General features: G+C 43.7%; 1 protein-coding gene across 1 annotated transcript in view; it reads left to right on the forward strand.

The window, feature by feature from the left end:
* Nucleotides 1–23902, forward strand: part of ZBTB47 (zinc finger and BTB domain containing 47) — a 209994-nt gene that overhangs the window by 164179 nt on the left and 21913 nt on the right. The window contains exon 3 of the mRNA XM_033931788.1: nucleotides 22870–23017. Coding sequence (XP_033787679.1) covers nucleotides 22870–23017 — 148 coding nt within the window. The remainder of the gene's footprint in view (nucleotides 1–22869; nucleotides 23018–23902) is intronic.

Below are 23902 nucleotides of genomic sequence, written 5' to 3' on the forward strand. Positions count from 1 at the left end.
GTAAACAGAAAAGATGAAATTAAACAAAATAAACAGACATTAAAAAAAGACATAAGCCCGTATCTCAAGTTTAAAACAGTGACGCAAAGTAACTGGAGCCAATAGAAATACAGTGTAATTGAGCACTAGGTGTTTGTATGATACAGGTGTCTGTTCACCTCCAGCAAGTGGAGTCATGGTGTGCAAGAGAGATTTTTTTTTGACGTAGGCTGCTGTCAGAAGATACAAGAGGGATTTTGAAGAACAGCCTCTTGTATCCACTTCATGAAGGAAATTAATTAACAAAAATGCAGCCTGCACAGTCGCCAGATTGTATGGAAATATAGCAGTTTAGCAGCAAAATATATGATGATTAGAAATAAGTCCAGTTTTTCCACTTTGTATACTTATCTGTGCAATCTTAGCCTCTTTCCCATACATATCAATGCCTTTTCCCTTGAAACTTTAATCTGTCGCTGCTACGATGACTCTAGTTTGGCTAGAACTTTTTAAAGCGCCGACTTCTGCTGCCTCCACTGGTGAGCACAAAAAAAGGGGGTGGGGGGCATCCAGCATCACAACAATACGGATCCTTTGCCAACAAAATTCTGTAGTTCATAAAAGAACTTGTTTAATCTTGCACCACAAACTTCTATATAACTTTCTTATTAAAACTATTTAAACAATGCCGAATGCGTAAGTGCCAGCTGTGCAGGTGCTGAATCACCTCCAATACTGAGCGAGCTTGTTGAATGTATCCAGGGGTGGGTAATTTCCATTGGATTTAGTATCCCCAATCATTTTGAAAAGCTGGCTCATATGCCCAACGGGGGTGCGCTAGGTTTTTTTAGTGCGGGCCAGCACAATAAGTGCTCTGACGCTCATAGAATTCCTACGAGGGTCAGAGCACTTATCTCGCCAGCCCGAGCTAAAAACCTCTAGCGCAGCTTGATAAAAGTGGGTCAAGTGTTGAAATAATATATATATATATATATATATATATTTTTTTTAATTGTGTTCTTAGCGATTATCTAGTACCTGGTGGTGAGTAAGTAACATATTACTACAATCATTGCACATGAAAAAAGTCCAACTTATAAAATAAGAGCGAGGCAGAGTAATGGCTTACTTCATTAATATGAATATGTGAACACTTTATCTTAGTACCTGATATTTTTCAGTGGTAGAAAACTGGAACGCTCTTCTGGAGTCTGTCATAGGGAAAAACACCCTCCAGGGATTCAAGACAAAGTTAGACAAGTTCCTGGTGAACAAGAGCGTACGCAGTTAGGGCGTCGGTCTTTAACCAGAGGGCCGCCGCGTGAGCGGACTGCTGGGCATGACGGACCACTGGTCTGACCCAGCGGCGGTAATTCTTATGTTCTTACTGGATTTAAGTAGAACATGACCAAACCTAACTGTGCTAGAAAAAAAAAAATCAGATATCCTCAACATGGTCCATGTCTTACTGAAAACAAATTCCCCAGGAAGACATAAACACCCTTATTTGTACTGCAGTAATCAAGTTGCCAACTACCTCAACTCTGCAAAAAGAAAGATAAGTATTAGAAAACTTTATAGGAGTGTTATATAAAAATTGACGTAAAGCAATTTTTTAAAAAATGAGTTAATGCTACATAGAGACACTGCATAAAAGACTGTTAAAAACTTATCCGTTTGATAAATATCTAGATAAGTTGTTAATTCCTTAATGTTATATTTTAAATACAGTATAATGTACTGTGTTTTGTGGTGTAAATTTGCTGTGTTTTTACAGTTCTTACCTCCTTATTGTAAACCACACTGAACCATGAGGTATTGTGGTATATAAATAAATTTTATTATTATTATTTCAATCTCAGGTATTTTTAACCCTTTTAAACACAAACTGGGTTCTAAACGGTTGATAAGATTGACCAACTACAACACTGGGAAGTAACAAAGCAGATTTTGATGAATTCACAATTTAGCAGTCAACCTGAATCAAATACTTGTTGGGAAAAAGTCTTTAAATGCTTATCAAAACATATAAGAAAAAAATGGGCATTTAATATTTTTTATCTTAATTTTTTCAGAGGCAAGCTGTTCCAAATATTCACCACCTGAAAAGAAAAAGAACTGTCCAAACTCGTTTTGAGCGTATGCCCTTAACTGATGGAAAATGTAATAAGCAATGCTTAGATGAATGACAAGTTTGATTTGTTTATACTACTATTACTACTACTATTAATTATTTCTATAGCGTTACCAGACACACCTAGCGCTGCACAGAGTCACAAAGAATAAGAAAACAGTGTTTATGGGCACATGCACCAAATTAATCAGGTAACCGTTGCTCGAGTCTGTAATATATTAAAAATCAGACAAGCCACCTTAAACTAATGTGAGCCTGGGACAGGGAACTAATGAGGTTGCATCAGCAGTGGGGTATCCCTATCCTATTTTTTTATCTAAAAATCAGTTTTGCTGCTGTATTTTGATGCAGCTGAAGGTTTTCCTGAGGTTTGAAAGAAATTCCAGAATAGAGTGATTTAATATAGTCTGAATCGGTATTAACATCTGAATCGACGATTCAAAATGATTTTCTTGAAAATAAAGGTACACCGACATTAGCTGTTAAGATAGAAAAAATATTTTTCTATTCAAATTATTTATTGATTTGCAGTTCCATTGAAAGGGAGGGCTCTTAGGGCCTGTTTCTCTGATTGACACCTAAAAAAGATAGGCGCCTGTTGAATATCGATCACACTTAGGTGCCCATTACAGAATCGCACTTAGCAGTAGACCAGTCTCATCTCTAGAATAAGCTCTGTTATTGTCTACTATAACCTATTTGTTCTCATGATTAGTCTGTTTTCAAACGATTGTGAATGTCTACTTGTAACCCGTTCTGAGCTTCTGAGAGAACGGGATAGAAATCAAAATAAATAAATAAATAGCAGGGTTTTATAGGCCTACATTATAAGTACCTAAGTCTTTTAGAGAATCATGCCTAGTGATGCCTAAGTCTTTCTCCACTCCCTAAACTTGCCTACTTTGATGTTAGGCATGTGATAGGCACCTATCTTTAGTCGAATTGCGCCTAAGAAGATAGGCGCCTAGCAGTTATCTAAATTTATTTCTGATAGAGAGTCTTCATGAGCTTCCTTGTTCTCTTGTTAAGCTCAAAAAAATTTTGGTTCAAGAGCACTCAAAACGCCTATCTTTTTTTGCCTTATACCAATTGCCTTGATGACTTATTTCAGTCTTTTTCATCAGCCTCGTCTCCAAAATTGTGGACTAATAATGCGATGTATATTTTGATATTCTTTAGCTGTTTGGAATTTTGATTTAATTTCAATTTACAGTGCATGTTTTCTTTTATTGACTCGTAATTGTTGTCAATTATTAAAATTATAATAAAAGAATTAAAAAAAAGAAGATAGGCGCCTATCTCCCAATTAAATTTTATTTTTTCAGTTGAGCTTGTTAAAAGCCAGTTTTAATTAATGCTGGCTTTAACAAAGCACAAAATAGGAAAAAAACCTCCCAAACCCCAAGACTAGAAAATGATTAGGGGAAAGAGACAAAGACCAACTGAAACTTGAAAAAATAATAATAACCAAGATTAATAAATATTAATTAAAGCAGGAGAGCCCTCAGTCACACAGCCACCGCTGGAAAATCCAGAGTGTAGCTGTCGCGGGGTTACACCCAAAAGAGTGTTAACTGCGGAACATCCCTGGGCTCTCTCACACGCATTGCACTTTTTTGTTGCACTAGTTAATCACTTCTCACGCGGAGAGAGCCCAGGGATGTTAGCAGTTAACACTCTTTTGGGTGTAACCCCGCGACAGCTACACTCTGGATTTTCCAGCGGTGGCTGTGTGACTGAGGGCTCTCCTGCTTTAATTAATATTTATTAATCTTGGTTATTATTATTTTTTCAAGTTTCAGTTGGTCTTTGTCTCTTTCCCCTAATCATTTTCTAGTCTTGGGGTTTGGGAGGTTTTTTTCCTATTTTGTGATTTTTCCACCTCCATTTGTAGGGTTCATTTTTTGTTCTTTGTGGCTTTAACAAAGCTGCATGAGAGTTTTCTACTGTGGACCGGTGAGGTAAATGCTCCAACACTCATAAAATTCCTCTGCGCATCTGAGCTTTTACCTTGTTGGCCCACGGTAGAAACCTCTACTGCAGCTTTGTAAATGGAGCCTTAAGTTAGGCACCTATTTATTTTGGTACCTCTTAAGGAATTTTCCCCTTAAATATTTACATCTGAATCTTTAGATGTTCATTCCACAGATAGAAATTCATCTTGGACCAAGGAATGGTAATGGTAAAAGTCCTTGAGACCATTGAACCATAATACTCTAGTTTTACTTGTGTTCAGTTTTAAAAGATAGATAGATGTAAATGCAATTTGCAATTTTGACATAAGCACAATTTTAGATCTAAAATGGGAATGAATACAAAAATATCTGCATAAAAAGAGGTTTTCGCTGCTTTCAAATTGAATAGAGCCCAAAGAACTCAGAACAGTATTAAAGAGCATTGGTGAGCATGGCAAACCTTGGGGGACACCACAAGGAGGCTGCAAAGTTATGAGATTGTTTTTCATTACAGAGTAGCTTCAATTTTAGCAAAAAGTAATTGAACCAGTATAAGACTACTCGAGAAATTCCTATTTCATACAGTCTCTCCAACATTAAAGAATAATCTACTACTAGTCTTTAAGCCCGTTACATTAACAGGTACTAGAATATATGTCTGACTTGTTTTTCTTTCTTTCTGTCTCTCTCCCCCTCCATTTCCCTGTGCAGCGTTGTCTCTGCTTTCTTCCTCACTTTGCACTTTCCAGCTGTAACATTACTGCCTCGCTTTTTCTCCTGCAAGCATGTCTGCTCTCTTTCTTATCCCCAATCTCTTTGCTCTTTTTCTCTTCTTGCAGGGGTCTCTGCTCTACTTTCTCTATGTGTTCCTGATTCCTTCAAACCTCTATGCTCTATTGTTTTCTCTGTATGATCCTGATCTTGTGTTTCCCTGTAGGTATTTATTTCTATTTTTTTTCCTTCTTCAGTCTCAGCTCTTCTTTCTATGAACATTTCCTTCCTCAGTCTCTCCAATTGCAGCTCTCTTGCCCTCTAAGCCTCTGCTGCAAGTGGCTGTGCCCGTTCTACTCTACTCAGGATTTTGTAGATTTCAATCATATCTCCCCTCAGCTGTCTCTTTTCCAAGCTGAAGAGCCCTAACCGTTTGTCTTTCCTCATTCGAAAGGAGTTCCATCCCCTTTTTCATCTTTGTCGCTCTTCTTTGAACCTTTTCTAGTGCCACTATATCTTTCTTGATATAAGGAGACCAGAATTGAATGCAATACTCCAGATGAGGTTGGACTATGGAGCAATACAGGGGCATTATAACATTCTTATTCTTGTTAACCATCCCTTTTTTAATAATTCCTAGTATCCTGTTTGCTTTTTTGGCCACCTCTGCAAATTGGGCGGAAGATTTCATCGTATGGTCTACAAAGATACCCAGATCCTTTTCTTGGGCGCTAATCCCCAAGGTGGACTCTAGCGTCCGATAACTGTGATTCAGGTTATTCTTCCCAATGTGCATCACTTTGTTTTTGTCCACATTAAATTTCATCTGCCATTTGGAAGCCCAGTCTTCCAATTTCCTAAGGTTTGCCTTCAATTTTTCACAATCCGCATGCGTTTCAACAACTTTGAATAGTTCAGTGTCACCTCACTTGTTCCAATTTCTTTTTTTTTTTAAATAACAGCTTTTATTGAGATACACCTCAAACATAACATAAATATATAGAATACAGCAGCAAGAAAATAAAGTGCAAACAACCACACTCCAAATAACACCCAAAGTGTAATCAAGAACAAATACAAATGTAATCCTCCCAATCTAACAATAACAGACTACAAAACCCACCAAAACGCAGTCAAATTCCCCCCCCCCCGCCCCCCAGGGACAAAACACAATTCCCACAACATCCAATTAGGTCGAAAAGCATCCAAAACCAGAAACCCCCCCCCCAAAAAAAAAAATGGAATAGGGATATAAATAAAGGTTCCCCCTAGTCTCCGCCATCCCAGTCCAGCCCCATGGTCAACTCAGTGCCCCATTCCACCCCTGCCACTGATCCCCACAGAAGCCCGAAATCTGCGCCAAATATGAGCATAGCCATGGAGTTTACCATGGCGTAGGGCTGTTAAGTGGTAAAGAAGTTGCCAAGTAAGCAAGCGATGCTCCACCATGGCCCACGTGGGAGGGAGCACCTGGTTCCAAAGGGAAGCAATAGCTAATCTAGCAACAGTGAAGGCCAACTTACAAAACATAGAATCACCCCAAGCTAAATCCAATTGATGCCAGAAAAACAAGGCATGTCGCCAATCCACCGGAATGGGGATATCCAGGATCCGAGACACCCGAGAAAAAATCCCAATCCAGAACCCAGACACCCGCCCACACTGCCACCACATATGGAAATAGGTACCCACCTCCCCACAGCCCCTCCAACAAAGAGCACTTGCACCTCCCTGCCAACGAGCCACCACCTGAGGGGTATAATACCAACGAAAGAGAACCTTGTATCCATTTTCGATCAACAAGGCCGCTATACCCGCCGAAGAAATCTCTGACCAGATATCCCCCCAGGTGTCCCAGGATATATCAGAGCCCCAATCACCCTCCCATGCCCTCATGTATGAATGTGGGGTCCCCCGACAATTGAGGCATCTATATATAGCAGAGAGAGCTCCCTTCCTGAACACCGGTCCTAACAAAAGCTCAAAGGGAGTCTTACCCCCTCTCAGATCCCTCAAAAGACCCGAGGCCCTGATATAATGAACCACTTGCAGGTAAGGAAACAAATCTCTGACCCCAAAGCCAAACCTGCCCCGGAGCTCTGTAAAGGGTCGAATACGGCCCAAAACCGGATCCCACAAATGACCCACACACACTAAGCCCCTAGTTTCCCAATCAGCAAATACTCCACCACCCCTTCCCGGTAGAAAATCTGGATTATATCTTAACGGGGTATACCAGGAATGGCGCCTACCCAGCAATAAACTACCCCGGGTCTGATTCCAAACCCTCAAAGAAGTTCCCACTGAGGACAAGCCACCCTCCAGCCGCACCCTGCCAGGTAACCAAGGTCGATGTAACAAAGGCACCCCACCGCTTAAACTTTGCTCCATCTCCACCCACAGTTTCTGCATCTGCGTCTGCCACTCTAAAAGGGCGCGCAGCTGAGCAGCCTGATAGTATTTTACCACATTGGGAACCCCCAACCCGCCGTCTCCCCTACCCATACATAAGACCGTCCTACTCACCCAAGGCCTCCTTCCAGCCCAAATAAAGTGGGAGATATGCCGTTGGACTCCCTCCAACGTGTTCCTACCCACCCAGAGCGGCAGTACTTGAAATAAAAACAAAAGACGAGGCAAAATCATCATTTTCACAACTGCCACCCTACCCAACCAAGAGAAATACTGATCTTTCCAACTAAGCAAATCCTGACGAATGCATCGAAAGAGCGGGGTAAATTAAGATCATAGAGATCCACTCCCGGAGGTCCGAAATAAACCCCGAGGTAACGGAGAGAATGCTGAACCCACCGGAACGAAAACCGGTCTCGGAGGTAAGCCACTCGATCATCAGACAAGTTAACGTTAAGGAGCTCAGATTTTCCAACATTGACACGAAATCCCGACACCTTACCATAGGCATCCAACTCCCGTAAGATAGCATGCAGGGAACCCTCAGGGTCCTCCACCGTAAACAAGAGATCATCCGCAAATAAAGCCAACTTATAATCCCCACCCGGCACCGTAACCCCCTTGATATCCCGATTCAACCGCACCCTCTGCGCCAGGGGTTCCATCGTCAAAGCGAAGAAAAGAGGTGAAAGAGGACACCCCTGACGCGTTCCCCTTGCGAGCGAAAAAGTCTCCGAGTAGCCCCCATTTACCTTTATACATCCAATAGGGCAAGTATAAAGGATCTGGATCCAATCCCGCATGCGCGGACCCAAACCTACAGATTCCAAAACCCTGAACAAGAAAGGCCAGGAGACTCTATCGAACGCCTTCTCAGCGTCGACCGACAGAAACACCGTTTCCCTCGCTCCCCCCCTTGCCCTTTCAAACAAATTGTAAACCCGACGAGTATTGTCGCCCACCTGTCTACCCGTTACAAAACCCGACTGATCCGGATGGATCAGCCGAGGAATCCAACTCATCAATCTGTCAGCCAAGATCCGCGTGAAGAGCTTAGTGTCAACCCCCAACAACGAGATCGGCCTATAAGAAGCACACTGCAGGGGATCCTTCCCCTCCTTGGCCAACACTGTCACACCCGCTAATCTCATAAAGTAGGGGAGGGCACTGTTCTCTTGCAAGGAGTTAAGAAAACGCAACAAAGGAGGCAGCAAAAGATCCTGAAAGCGTTTATAATATCGAACAGTAAAACCATCCAACCCCGGCGACTTACCAAAGGGCATAGAACGCAGCGCTCCACGAGCCTCAACCAACGTGAGAGGACGGTCCAACCGTGCCACATCATCTGGCGCAATCCGGGGCAACTCCACTGAAGCCAAATAAGTGTCTAGGTCTGGTAAGGACCCAGAAGTTTCCGGTGCATAGAGATGGGAGTAATACTCCACAAAACGGGCCCGAATAGCATCCTCTTTCCGCAACAACTCACCAGAGGCTGCATGTAGCGAGAGAATCTGATTGCGCGTCTGCCTCACTTTCAGACGATGGGCAACCAGTCGACTAGCTTTATTAGAAAATTCAAAATAACGCTGTTTGAGAAGCTGTAAATTGTGGTGTAAGCGCTCCAGGTCTAAAGCCTGAAGATCCCGGCGTGCTTGAAACAAGCGTTCCCGTAGTGCAACATCCCAAGGGCTGCGCTTGTGCAAGCCCTCCAACCGACCAATCAAAATCAGCAAAGCCGCCGCCTCTTCCCGTCGTTTACGTTGCCGGGCCGAGGCCAGGGCTATCACTCTGCCCCTAAGGGCACTCTGCCCCTAAGCCTTTAACCCCTCCCAAACCGCTTCCAACGAAGCGCCACATTCTACATTCACATCTAAATAGTCCTGTATCCACCCTTCAATCTGCGCTCCCACCTCCGGATCATCCAGGAGACTATCATTAAAACGCCAGAATTTGCGTCCCGAGCCACCACCCTCTCCCAGGAACCGCAACCAAACTGGGGCATGATCCGACCATGTTAGGGACTCAATCCCCGCTGATTCCACCCTCCGAAGCAGTCCCCGCTCCACAAAAACATAATCAATTCTAGAATAAGAGGAATGGATACCCGAAAAATAAGTATAATCTCTGACTGATGGATGGAGCCACCCCAACAGTCCACTACATTCAGAGTAGCTAAGGCCTCCCTCAACAGTCTACGATCCCGCCTCCCGTACTGATCCGCCCTCCCTGAATTATCCAAATGAGGGGTTACTGTAAGATTAAAATCCCCTCCTAAAACCAGGGCACCCCCCTTAAACCTGAGAATTCTAGGCACTAACTCTCGAAAGAAGACCCCCTGACCCTCATTGGGAGCATAAACATTAACCAGGGAGTACAAGACCCCCTCAATCAAAGCCTCCAACATTATATATCTACCCTGAGGATCCCGCACCACCCTCTGCACTTCACAACAAATCCCCCTACGAACAAGAATACCCACCCCACCCCTCTTAGAAGTGCCTACCCTGGAAGCCCAAAAGGCCTGAGGAAACCTAGAATCCCTAACTAGAGATTCATGGGACTGGAGTAGATGTGTCTCCTGGACGAAACATACATCAGCCCGCAAGCGAAGCAGCTCCCTGTAGAAAGCTCGTCTCTTATTGGGGGAATTTAGACCCCTGATATTATAAGAGACCAACCGGAATCCCTCCATAATCCAATGAGAAGAATGGCAATGCAACCCCAACCCCTACCAACTTGTCCCCACATCTCCCGCTACCCCCCCCAGCCCACTCCCCCACCCCCTTCCCCCATAGTGAGAGTCCACAGATCTCCCACCAGCATACAAGGAAGTGATCCATCCCCATGGCCCCTTACACAAACCCAACAACACAACACTAACTGTCACAGCAATCCCCAGAATTCAGTCAGCCCACCCCCAAAGCCCCCCGCACCACACTTCTCACTCCCCCCTCCCCCACAGTACAACATTCCCTCACAGAACACCAATACATCTCTCCAACTTCCCCCTTCCCACCCTCCCCCTGAACCAGTCCATGGGCAACCCCCTCACAGTTCCTTTCCAAAACTCAAACCCGGGTACCCAGCTCCAAGGAGGGGTCCTTACACACACCCCCTGCAGATAGGGAAGTATTGAAAAAACTGGAACAATACAAGCACAGTCAGTCAGCCCTCAGGGGGGGGGCACTGGATGTAGAAGCGATAACTGGAAGAGGGTATCCACCTCCTCGGCCGCCCCTCCCGCTCCGGGATCCTCTCTCCACTCGCTGCCATCGGGAGGGGGCAGTAGGCGCCACTCCGTTCAACACCGCTCCCCCAGCAGGAACAGCCTCCTCCGGGATCTCAATACCCGCTTGCTGCAACAGACCACGAGCCTCCCGCACTGTAGTAACTTTTGTATGAACTCCATTGATGGTAATCACCACCCCAAAAGGGTAAGTCCAACGGTAGCGCAAATTACTACGCTGCAATGCTTTGGTCACATCTCTGAACGCCCGACGTTTCTGGAGCGTGCCCGCAGCCAGGTCTTGATAGAACTCCAACCGATGGCCTTCCCATGTAACTGTGCCCATCTCCCGGGCTCTGCGGAAGATCTGTTCCTTAAGGGTAAAGCTCAGGAGGCAGAGCACAATATCTTTAGGTTGATCGGATGTCCGAGGTCCCAGAGCTCGATGTGCCCGCTCAAGTCCCGGCTCCAGGGTATCATCTTGTAAAAGCCACCTGATCAGCTTAATAGTAGTAGCACGCACATCTTTATACTCTGGTAAGTCCGGTAGGCCCCGCACCCTTAAGTTATTACGCTGGGTGCGGTTCTCCAGGTCCTCAACTTTGTCCAGGAGGATTTGATAATCAGCAGAGGCAGTTTCCAAGGATCTTTGCACCCCGGTCACATTCTCCTCGCAGCTATCCAGCCGCATCTCCACAACCTCCACCCTGGTGCCCACCTCCACCAAATCAGTTTGCAGCTCTTGCACCGCTTCCCGGACCTGCACAGCCACAGCCGAAATTTCAGATTTCACCTCAGTACTCCAACGCTGCATGTCCGCTTTAGTAAGCGGTTCCGGCAGGGCATCCACCTGCACGGGCTCAACCAGCATGTCAGCGACCGCAGCGATAGCCCCACTCAATCGCGCCGCTTCTCCGCTGCTGGTCTCCGGGCCCGCACCGCCACGTGCCACCCGGCCCAGCGCCTGCTCCATTGTGCGCTGGCCGGGTTTGTCACTGGGTAATTTTTTGCGCGTTGCCATGGGGTTCCCCGATCCTTCGCACACCTCACCACCACTCGGGGAGTGGAAAAATGCGCCGTTTTCACAACTTTAATCAGTTAGATCGCCGGGCCCGAACGGAGCTTTCAGTTTAAGCTCCCATCCGCGGCGATGACGTCACTTCCTCCTTCCACTTGTTCCAATTTCCAGGTCATTTATAAATAAGTTAAATAGTACCGGTCCCAGTGCAGACCCCTGTGTTGCTCCACTGTTTACTCTCCTCCATTGAGATAAATGACCATTTAACCCAGGGGTGCCCACACTTTTTGGGCTTGCGAGCTACTTTTAAAATGACCAAGTCAAAATGATCTACCAACAATAAAATTAAAAAAAAACACAAAGCACACTGTACGCAGAGAAAATGTTAATTATCATTTATATTCAGTAACAACCATACAAAATAGACAAATATACCCCCTCCCTTTTTAATAAACCGCAATAGTGGTTTTTAGTGCAGGGAGCTGTGCTGAATGCCCTGCGCTGCTCTCGATACTCATAGGCTCCCTGCGCTAAAAACCACTATTGCGGTTTTGTAAAAGGGGGCCATAGTGCAAAATATAGACAGCAGATATAAATTCTCAAAATGGCCACATTTTGATAACTAAATTGAAAATAAAATCATTTTTCCTACCTTTGTTGCCTGGACATTATTCAAATCTTGTTGGTCCCAGGCTCTGGTTGTCTTCTGATAACTTGCTTGCCAGAGGCTCCTTCTTTCTCCGTGCTAACCATCCATCTTCTATCTCTGTCCTCCCCTTTCATTTCCCTTCCCTCCCCTGGAAGTCTGGCATCTTTCCTTTTTTTCATCGCCATCCACAGATCCACCTTTCTCAACTACCCTTTCATTGAGCATCTCTTCCTCCTTCCCCACCACCCCAGGGTCCACCATCTCTCCCTTTCTTTTTCCAACTACCCTCCTATCCAGTATCTCTTCCCCCCCTCCACACCATCCCTTGTGTCCAACTTCTCTCCCTTTCTGTTCTTCCCTCCCTAAATCCACCATCTCTCACCCACTCCTCTGTTTTTAGACCCATTATTTCTTCCCCCCCCAAAGTCCGGCATATTCACGTTTCTTTGAACCCCCCTTCCCACCGTATATTTCTACAGCAGGGCCCCGAAGGCTTGCACCCCACCCCTTGAAAGACTGCACCGCCCAAAGGCCTGTACATTCCCCCCTGAAGGCCTGCACATTCCCCCCTGAAGGCCTGCCCCTGCCCTCCCCCCCCCCCCCCCCGGAAAACCTGTATGTTCCTCCCTGCCCTCCCACATCCTTTGATCTAATTCCTGCAGGGAGCAGCCTGCAGAGAGGATCGCTGGTACTTTAGCAATTCTTGCAGGTTGCCATTGGCCTCAGGAGCTGTCTTCCCTCTGCCCCAATCCTGCCTCTGACTCAGAGGAGGGGCAGGACCATGGCAGAGGGAAGACAGCTCCTGAGGCCAATGGCAACTTGCAAGAATTGCTAAAAGTACCGGGAAGCCAGGGAGAAAGCCGGATGTCACCCAGCAGCAGCTACAGCAAGATGTGGACCAACGGGGCCAAGCCCAAACTCTCCGTGGAGAGCAACGAGGGCAAGCCATCCTGTGCTGACTACATCGTGTCCCCGGCCAGCGGCTCCATGACCTGCACCCCTCCCGATTGCTATCTAAATCTGACTCCCTTCCCCGCTCCTTCAACCATGTCCACTGCCAGAAGGACGAGAGCGCATTACGCCCCTCTGCTGCCTGCTCTGCACCGAGGACTCCTCTTCCTCCTCCACCAGCAGCGGCAGCCTGGGGGGCCTGGAGAGCGGTGGGGACTGAATGAGCTGACTTTTGATTGGCCAGTGTTCTTCAAGAGGCGGGCCAGTCAGGAGGGGGGGAAAAAACAGAAGGGAAGGGAACCCGGCTCTGCGATCGACTGGGGTTGTCTGAGTGATCGACCAGTCGATCGCGATCGACGTATTGGGCACCCCTGATTTAACCCTATCCTCAGTTTTCTATGCGATAACCAATTCCTAATCCACAACTGAACTTTGCTTCCTATCCCATGACACTTTAATTTTCTCAGGAGCCTCCAACGAGGAACTTTATCAAAATCTTTCTGAAAATCTAGATATATTATATCAACCGGCTCACCTTTATCCACATGTTTATTCTCACCTTCAAAGAAGTCAAGCAAATTTGTGAGGCAAGATCTCCCTTGGCTGAACCCATGCTGGCTCCATCTCATTAAATCCATGTTTGTCTACGTGTTCCACAATTTTATTTTTTATTATTGTTTCTACCATTTTGCCCGGCATTGAAGTGAGGCTTACCGGTCTGTAATTTCACAGATCTCCCCTGGAGCCCTTTTAAAAAATTAGCGTAACATTGGCCACCCTTCAATCTTTAGGTACTACAGATGATTTTTAGCGACAGGTTACAGATCACTAACAGCAGGTCAGCAATTTCATGTTTGAGTTCTTTTAGTACCCTGGGATGTATACTATGTGGACAATTTATCACTTTTTAACTTGTCGATTTGGCTTAGTAAATCTTCCAGCTTCACCGAGATTTCTCTCGGTTCCTGTGCATCATCACCCTTGAAAACCATTTCCGATTCAGGTAGATCTCTTACATCTTCTTCTGTAAAGACCGAAGCAAAGAATTCATTCAGTTTTTCCGCTATGGCCTTATCCTCCCTGAGCACCCCTCTATTACTAAGCTCGACTGCATGGGCTGGCGCAGTAAATGCTCCGACCCCCATAGGACTTGAATGGTTGTCAGAGCATTTACTGTGCAAAACTCGGCTGTGCGACTTAGTAAAAGGGGCCGTTAGTTTAAAACCAATAGCTATAGGTCTGAAGTTGCTAAAGGCAGGTCTAGCAAGTGTCAAAATTTCATCCATATATGGCAAGAGAGTCCAAACTTTTAAACAAGGTTTACAAACAAAGTAATCCACCTGACTACTTTGGTGGATCGCCTAGTAGAAAAGAAGAAAAACTATCTAAAATGCAGTGAGGTTTGTGAACCCAACTACGGTATTTAATATCATTCTCCATAACTGTGAAGTTGATCTATAATTTTATCTACTGGAATACTACCTTCTGTATTGGCAAGCAATAACTGAGAATAGCACAAAAAAGATGAAGGTTCTTTCAGCAAAGTTTGCCATATCAAGTCAACTTTGCTCTAAAAAATAATTAACAGACTGATTAATATTAGGTTGGGAAACCTAAGCTGAAGATTCGCAAGCTGGTAGGGTCAGTAGAGTTTCTACCAGTCGGAATACTATTTTCTGCGTAGCTATGAAACATCAACCAGGCCAGACCAAATAAGACCTTTTTGATTCAAGGATGCTCTTTCATTTGACATTTCCATACTATTTTGATGGAGACCTTGCCTAACTTCTGCCAGGTGTGCTCTAATTTGTGGCACTTCTATTTCTGTTTAAGTAAATCTTGAGTGTATCAAGGGGAGGATAAATGCTTAAAAGACTTCTATCTATGTTTTGTTTTAGGGAAGAAATGTATACTTAACCATTGGCTGCTCTCTATTCCTCTATCGTTCTGTTATCTATCTCTTCAATATCACCAAATTTGCCCCTTCCTCTCTGAGCACACTACCCAGACCCTTGTATCTTCACCCTTAGATTACTGCAATCTACTTGTAACTGGTCTCCCACAGTGCCGCCTCTCCCCCTTGCAATCTATGCAAAAACTCTGCTGCACAACCTGTCTTCTGCCAACCTCGCTACGCTCATGTCACCCGTCTCCTTAAGTCACTTCATTGGCTCCTTATCCTCATTCGCATACAGTTCAAGCTCCTATTGCTGATCTACAAGTGTGTTCATTATTCTGCCCCTCAATATCTCTCCTCTGTTCTCTCTCCTTATAAACCTCCAAGAGAACTCCGTTCCTCAGATAATCTGCTCTTAGCTGTACCCCTCTCCTCCAGTGCCAATTCCAGGCTTCGTTCCTTTCATCTAGCTGTCCCCTATGCCTGGAATAAATTACCCGAGTTTGTCCATCAAGCCCCTTCCCTTACCTTGTTTAAAAGCAGACTGAAAACCCACCTTTTTGATATAGACTTCAATCCTTAACCCTACTCCTCTGCCCTCCAACCCAGCCAGTTGATTAACTGTTCCCCTTAACTGTATTCATGACATACTGTTTGTCTGTCATGGCAGTTTAGATTGTAAGCTCTTTAAAGCAGGGACTGTTTTCTTCTTTGTGACTCTGTACAGCACTGCGTATGTCTAGTAGCGCTATAGAAATAATAGGAGGAGGAATAAGCTGTATTCATTGATGTAGGAGTATAGGGCAGCATATTATTCAAGCAAGAAGTGCAGAGTTTTTGTAAAACTGGAATTTGTTCTTGAAGATTTTATCTCCCACGACATGCATTCAAGTCTTGAATAAGTTGCAGGACAGATCCAGGCCATTGATTATTATTCATTGAATTATTGGGAAGAATAAGAGTGAAGGATGGGGGGTGGGTAGAGGGATAAATGTTACTGTATAATAGAATCAGGATTATAAGAAACCAGATCTTGATTCATGTTATATTGATATTATTATGTATGTAACAGCTTATATTATCACCAGTGTAAAAAATAATAATACGGTAATTCAATCAACAGATTATACAAAAAAAAAAAAATCTTATAAACAATTGGCTCTGATTTTTACTTGTGGTTGTTTTAGGTGAGAAGAATGCACAGGTGCCCTCTAGTGGCTTGGAACCGGTATTAATTACAGTAAAACCTTGGTTTGCGAGCATAATTCGTTCCAGAAGCATGCTTGTAATCCAAAGCATTCGTATATCAAAGCAAATTTTCCCATAGGAAATAATGGATACTCAGACGATTCATTCCACAACCCCAAAACTTTAATACAAAATACTATACGTACTCGTATTGCAAGACCTCGCTCATTTAGAACAGTCACTACACTCCTGCAGCGTCATAGAGTGGAGAACCTTCGGCTCAGTTGTGATGTATGTATAATGTATGTACTTGTATTGCAAGACATTGTTTGTATATCAAGTTAAAATTTAATACAATATTTTGCTTGTCTTGCAAAACACTTGCAAACCAAGTTACTTGCAATCCAAGATTTTACTGTAATTCTAGCTAATCTGGCATTTACCAAACCTACAGCACATATGGCAACACAAGATAATGCATTAGTTTCTCTTGCCAGTACAAGGCTGTCTAGACTGCATTATTTTTTAAATTCAGTGTTATGTGTTTTCAGATGTTATGTTATGCTATGTTATATGCAGTCCTGCCAAATCCTCGTTAATAAGAGTTCTAGGCGGGTTACAAGCAGCATATTGCTACATAGAAATTTATATGGAGTTAAAACATGTTACAAAGAATTATACGTGCTATAATTGTTCTGCTAATGCATAGTCTTCAGGTACAAGTATTTCTTCAAATGGGCAAAGGGTGCCCTGCTGAGTCTACCCAGTTCTTGGGACATACCTAGCTAGTCAGATTTTCAGGATACCTACAATAAATGTTTGTATGCACCACCTCCACCAGTGTCTCTCAAACTGTGTGCCACAGTACAGTGGTGTGACCCGAAGATATTCCGGTTGTGCCCTGAGAGATTCCAGAATTTTACTTTATTTAAAAAAAATTCCCTTCATAAGTATACGCTAAAATAGATAACATGTACATTACGTACGCAAGAGTCTGTCAATATAATGAATGCTTGTGTGCATAAGGATACAACCGCCCAGACAAGCATCATTCTATGATGCGATTGGTCCTTGAAAACTAACAGCAAGTAATTTTATTTTTTATGCAGTAGTTATCCTAACTTGAGCAGCAGAGCAATCAAGTTATTATTTGAATCTTATCTTTGTGAACTTGGATTTTCAGCTCTGACAAATTAAATAGAAAAAAAAATGAACCACTGCAGATGGTGGATGATGAAATGCATGTTTGTATGTTGACTATCGAGCTGCGTTTTGAGTTAATTTGCATTCAAAAACAAGCACATCCATTGCATTAATTCTATTTACTTTAGTTACACTGTTGTTACAATTAACCATACATAGCTTAAAGAACTTTAAATAACTCTCAAAATAATTTTTGTTGGTTTTGCATTTTTATAATTTCAATTATAATGTGCCGCAAAAAACATTTGCTCAATTTAGTGTGCTAGAGCTAAAAAAAAAATTTGAGACACACTGACTTCCACTGTGTGCAAATCTATCTCATACATGTAAATTATGGGTATCCTGAAAATCTGACTGACTAGGTATGTCCAGAAGACTGGGTTGAGACCCCTGGTGGGGCCTGAAGCTTTTCCTTCCTCAAGTTCTTGAATACAGGGTATCTTAACCTGGTTAGATTTTCAGACTGTCCATAAAATATACAAGTGATTAGAAGCTGACCAAAACTGAAATTACCATCAAAACTGTTTGAAAGGGTTGTTTTTTGGGTTTTTTTTTTCTGAAACTGAAACCTTAAGTTTGGTTGTGTGAATGGGAACTGGCAAAGCTTACGGTATGTATAACTCTGCTAAACCCATAAAGGGACATAATCAAAACAAATGTCTTTGGTCCGTATGGTGCTAGACGCCCAAAGTTGGCAGTGGGGAAAATGTCCATTCTTGAAAAATACATCTAAAATACTAATAACCAAGCAAAATGTTATGGGAACAAACCTGAATTAAATAAATGTTCTGCCTGCAGATCCCTGAAACAATACATCTGTATAACCCAGCAACATAGGCAGCTGGTGGCTCAGCTGTTTGGGGGAGGCTAAAGAGGGAGAGATTGGGGCAGCGTCTGAGTCAATTATCTGAGAACATATGCCAAAGAATAAAAGTGGCAAGAAAATTAAATGGTGCAACTTTAGTATATACCTGTAAATATATAAAGGACTTTAGGAAATGGGATAAAAGTGAATTAGAAAATTTTTTTTTCGTAGATTGTTTACAATTCAGTAGAGTTCTGCAACCAGTCTGGCTCTCTTTCTGTGGCTCCCACCTGTCCTCAGTCAGTCTATCCCCTCTCTTGCATATCTCCCCTCCCACCTTAGAGAGGTCACTGCACAATATTCTATATAGAAATATATGCACCTATTTTAACACATAAAACAAGGAATAGATATCTAATATTTTTGTTGTGCCTTGAGAGGAGGGAAGGAAGATGCCCTGTCTAATGATAAGATCCCAAGTAAAATAGATTTTATGCTGTTCATTCTAGAAATAAGCAGTGGGGAGAGTATGGTGCCTCAGCACCCTGGGGTTGTGGGTTCAAACCTACGCTGCTCCTTGTGATCCTGGGCAAGTCACTTAATCCCCCCATTGCCCCAGGTACATTAGATAGATTGTGAGCCCACCAGGACAGACAAGGAAAAATGCTTTGAGTACCTGAATAAATTCATGTAAACCATTCTGAACAGTCTAGAAAAATAAATAAATTAATAATGGCTTATGAGCCTTTCTTTTAGGAAATTGGCCAAACTGTTTTTAAACCCTGCTAAGCTAATTGCTTTTACTATATTCTCTGGCAGTGAATTCCAGAGTTTAATTACACATGGATGCCTGGTTTTTCTGAATAGGACCAATGTCAGTGACTGCCTTAAAAGCAGCTGCCGATCGTGTGTCAGTCAAGTGATGGCGCTTGTTAGAGACTCACACATCCCTGGCCTACATTTCCAGCGCCTACCTTTGACAGAGTATCCTGTCAATTGGTAGGATCTTCCTACCAATTTTCATCTTACCCCGTCAGAGATGTACAAATTAGAAATCTAAATATTTCAGGACTTACTATCAGCTGATCGCAGCAGGGGAGTCCCCAAACAGCTGAGCCAGCAGGACTCCCCATAAGAACATAAGAATTGCCGCTGCTGGGTCAGACCAGTGATCCATCATGCCTAGCAGTCCGCTCACATGGTGGCCCCTAGGTCAAAGACCAGTGCTCTTAATGAGCCCAACCTCACCTGCATACTTTCCAGTTGAGCAGAAACTTGTCCAACTTTGTCTTGAATCCCTGGAGGGTGTTTTCCCTTACAACAGACTCCAGAAGAGCGTTTCAGTTTTCTACCACTCTCTGGGTGAAGAAGAACTTCTTACCTTCGTACGGAATCTATCCCCTTTCAACTTTAGAGAGTGCCCTCTCGTTCTCCCTTCCTTGTAGAGGGTGAACAACCTGTCTTTATCTACTAAGTCTATTCCCTTCAGTATCTTGAATGTTTCGATCACGTACCCTCTCAATCTCCTCTTTTCGAGGGAGAAGAGGCCCAGTTTCTCTAATCTCTCGCTGTACGGCAACTCCTCCAGCCCCTTAACTATTTTAGTCGCTCTTCTCTGGACCCTTTCAAGTAGTACCGTGTCCTTCATGTATGGCGACCAGTGCTGGACCATGGCCCGGTACAGCGGCATGATAACCTTTTCTGATCTGTTTGTGATCCCCTTCTTTATCATTCCTAGCATTCTGTTCGCCCTTTTTGCCGCCGCACATTGCACAGACGGCTTCATCGACTTGTCGATCAGAACTCCCAAGTCTCTTTCCTGGGAGGTGTCTCCAAATACCGCCCCAGACATCCTGTATTCGTTCATGAGATTCTTGTTACCGACATGCATCACTTTACACTTAGCCACGTTCAACCTCATCTGCCATGTTGATGCCCATTTCTCGAGCCTGATTTTGTCATGTTGCAGATCTTCGCAATCACCCTGTGTCTTCACTACTCTGAATAACTTCATATCATCCGCAAATTTAATCACCTCACTCTTCATACCAATGTCCAGATCATTTATAAAGATGTTGAAGAGCATGGATCCAAGCACTGAGCTCTGCGGCACCCAACTGGTGACACTCTTCCGGTCCGAGTATTGTCCATTTACCCCCACTCTCTGTTTCCTATGCTCCAGCCAGTTTTTAATCCACATGAGTATTTCACCCTCGATTCCATGAATTTTATGACGTAGTCGTTCATGTGGAACCTTGTCAAACTCTTTCTGAAAATCCAGATATACAATGTCAACCGGGTCGCCCTTGTCTATCTGCCTGTTTACTTCCTCAAAGAAGTGCAGCAAGTTCATCAAACAAGATCTGCCTTTGCTGAAACCGTGCTGGCTGGTCCTCATCAGCCCGTGTCTGTCAAGGTGATCAATGATGTGGTCCTTTATCAGCGCCTCTACCATCTTTCCCGATACTGAGGTCAGACTCACCAGTCTGTAGTTTCCCGGGTCTCCCCTCGAACCTTTTTTGAAGATCAGCGTAACATTCGCCACCTTCCAGTCCTCCAGAATCTTTCCCAATTTGATCGACAGGTTGGTTACTAGTTGAAGCAGTTCAGCTATAGTCCCTTTCAGTTCCTTGATGACCCTCGGATGGATGCCATCCTGTCCCGGGGATTTATCACTCTTAAGCTTATCTGCCTGCCTGCATACCTCTTCTAGACTGACCGTCAACCTTGTGAGTTTCCCTTCTTCGTTTCCAGCATATAGCCTGATGGGTATGCTGTGTATATTCTCTTTGGTAAATACAGACGCAAAAAATGTGTTCAGTTTGTCGGAGATTGCTTTGTCCTCCTTTAGCACTCACTTCATTCCATGGTTATCCAATGGTCCCACCGCTTCCTTCATGGGTCGTTTCCCCTTAATATATCGAAAGAACGGCTTGAAGTTTTTCACCTCCTTGGCCTCTTTTACCACCTTATGGCATCTGCGTTGATGTTGTTTGTGCTTATTCCAGTTTTCATCCGTTTTTGACCTTTTCCATTCCTTAAACAAAGTTTTCTTGTCTCTGATCACTTCCTTAACCTCTCCAGTGAGCCATGCCGGTTCTTTGTTCTTTTTCCTCTTGGATCCCTTGTTGATACGCGGTATATATATATTTTGCACCTCGGTGACCGTGTCCTTAAAAAGGGACCAAGCTTGCTCTAGTGTTTTTACAGTGCTTATCCTCTTCATAATCTTCTTCCCCACCATGCTTTGGGGAGTCCTGCCAGCCCAGCTGATCGGGGATTTCCCTGCTGTGATCAGCTGAACCGGCAGGGAGCTCCCCATTTTCTCTCTCCCTCGCTCCCACCCACCAATCCCCCAGCCCCCCCCCCCCTCCAAAGAGAGGAATGAGTTTATCAGAATGTTTTATTTTATCTTTATTGAGCTTAAAACATGAATCTTAATATAATCCTCAATCATTGAAATACTTTATAGTGTGTATTGAAATTAGCTAAACTATTTTAAAATATAGCCTGAAATACCAAGACTACTAGATTTAATAAATATTTTCTCTTTTTTTTTTTTTTGAAGGGGTAGGGGTAATTCTTTAAAAAGCCATCTAAATTTAGGTAGCAACTATGTACAAGAATGCCAGTATTCTAGGCATTTACGTGCATATGTGTGCATATAGTTGAATGAATGAAAATAATCTGGCTATGCACTGTTCTATAAGTTTGTACCTATCTTCAATAGTGTTTACTTTCCAGGTGGGTAGTCACATGGGCGGTGTATATATGTGCACTTGTAACTTATAGAATGCTATGATTTACACACGTACTTCCCCAGTCTAAGCACAAGCATTTATACCAATTCTGTGTCTGTAGTAAGTGCTTGCTCATAGTAGCAAACATAAATATTGGTTACACTGGTATCCCTCGTATGTGTGTATAAGTGGCAGGCATGTCTTTGACCCTCCCGGGTTCATATCCTCTTTTGCAGGTTATAAGAACATAAGAATTGCCGCTGCTGGGTCAGACCAATGGTCCATCGTGCCCAGCAGTCCGCTCACGCGGCGGCCCTCGGGTCAAAGACCAGCGCCCTAACTGAGACTAGCCCTACCAGCATGCACCCTTATTTAGCAAGAACTTGTCTAACTTTGCCTTGAATCCCTGGAGGGTGTTTCCCCCTATAACAGCCTCCGGAAGAGCATTCCAGTTTGTCGGCCCCACAGTGGGAGGGTCTGCAGGGTTCTGCTGCATTGGATGGAAAGATGCTGCACAAGGGAATGGGTGTGAGGGGAGGAAAGATGCTGCACGGGGGTGGGGGGGAGGAGTGAGGGGGAAGAAAGTGCTGCCGCCAGCGAATCAGGGCATGTCGGGGACATTCAGGAGAGGGTTCAGGGGTCGATTAAACTAGGGCTTATTTTGGGGGTAGGGCTTATTTTCGGGGAGACACGGTGTTGAAGTAACAGCATTCCATTTTCTCAGGAACAAGCAGCCATGCTAGTCATGGAGATAACTCAATTGTTTGATACCTCTTATTGAGTCAGTATAAGGATTATGAAAAATTGATACATGTGCTTTAGAAATAATAAGTGGTTTACTTTTGATATCTTCTTTCTCATATGTGCTAAACAATAGCTATGTTTTTCTCAAAAGTGTTTCTGGTCATGCCACTATTTAATTTTTTCTAACAAATATTTTTTAGCCACATTTGATTTTTATTTATTTTTTCCTTCTCCTCCCCACCCCCTTCCCCTTATAGTGCATTACATGTGGAAAGGCCTTTAAGAAACTTTGGTCCCTTCATGAACACAATAAAATAGTCCATGGCTACGCAGAAAAGAAATTCTCCTGTGAAATGTGTGAGAAGAAATTCTATACAATGGCTCACGTTCGGAAGCACATGGTGGGTGAGTGTCCAGGGCAGTGAGTAAAATAAGAGAGGTCGTGGTGTGAAAAGTATGGGTCACCTCCAGGTGACAAGATTGGATTTTAAAAATACTGACAGAATAACAGGGTTAGAAGGACCCCCCCGAGAGTTTGACTAATTGGTGTTGATTGGCTCGTTACCTAATTAGGTTGCATGCACTTCAGAATGAACATGCAAAATTCGGTGGCTTTTATAGAATCTGGGGGATGATCTTTAATGAAAACAAAAAAATATGGATACAGATGTTCTGGAGATAAGTTTTTATACACTGACATATAAAAACATGAAAATTCAATGAAAAAAGTACAATGATAAAAAAATACAGTGATAAAAATCCGACCGGACCCTACACGGTCCGTGTTTCGGCGAACACACCTTCCTCAGGGATCCAATTGGTTTGCGAACTCACATATAAAGAATTAGACTGAAAACGGCGGTCTATTGTCTTTAAACGTGTGAGCAAAGAACACCGCAGACAAGCTGAAGTAGCAAAAAAATGCAAATGGACTGTACCAGTGAGTGAGTGTGTCATGGGCTTTCTGATTAGAACACATATACCTTATAAAATAGTATCAGACGCACATATTGCATAGCATTCGTGGGCATGCTAGCTTATGCCTGCCATTGACCAGCTGTAAGATGTTGCACCTGAGTTTCAGCATACCAAAGTGGAGTTGCACTACTATTTTATACCAGGTTAAGCACACTGTGGAGCGTGTAGGGCTTAATTCTATTATGTAGGTGCTGCTCGGCATGGTTATCAATCAACTGCTAAGGCGCTGTTTATAGAATCCTGCCTAACAGCACCTAGAGTTGTGCTTAGGCATCACCAGGCAACCTGGCAGGAAGCGCTGGTATATTAAGC

This window comes from Geotrypetes seraphini, chromosome 2, assembly GCF_902459505.1.
Source record: "Geotrypetes seraphini chromosome 2, aGeoSer1.1, whole genome shotgun sequence".
Lineage (NCBI taxonomy): Eukaryota > Metazoa > Chordata > Amphibia > Gymnophiona > Dermophiidae > Geotrypetes > Geotrypetes seraphini.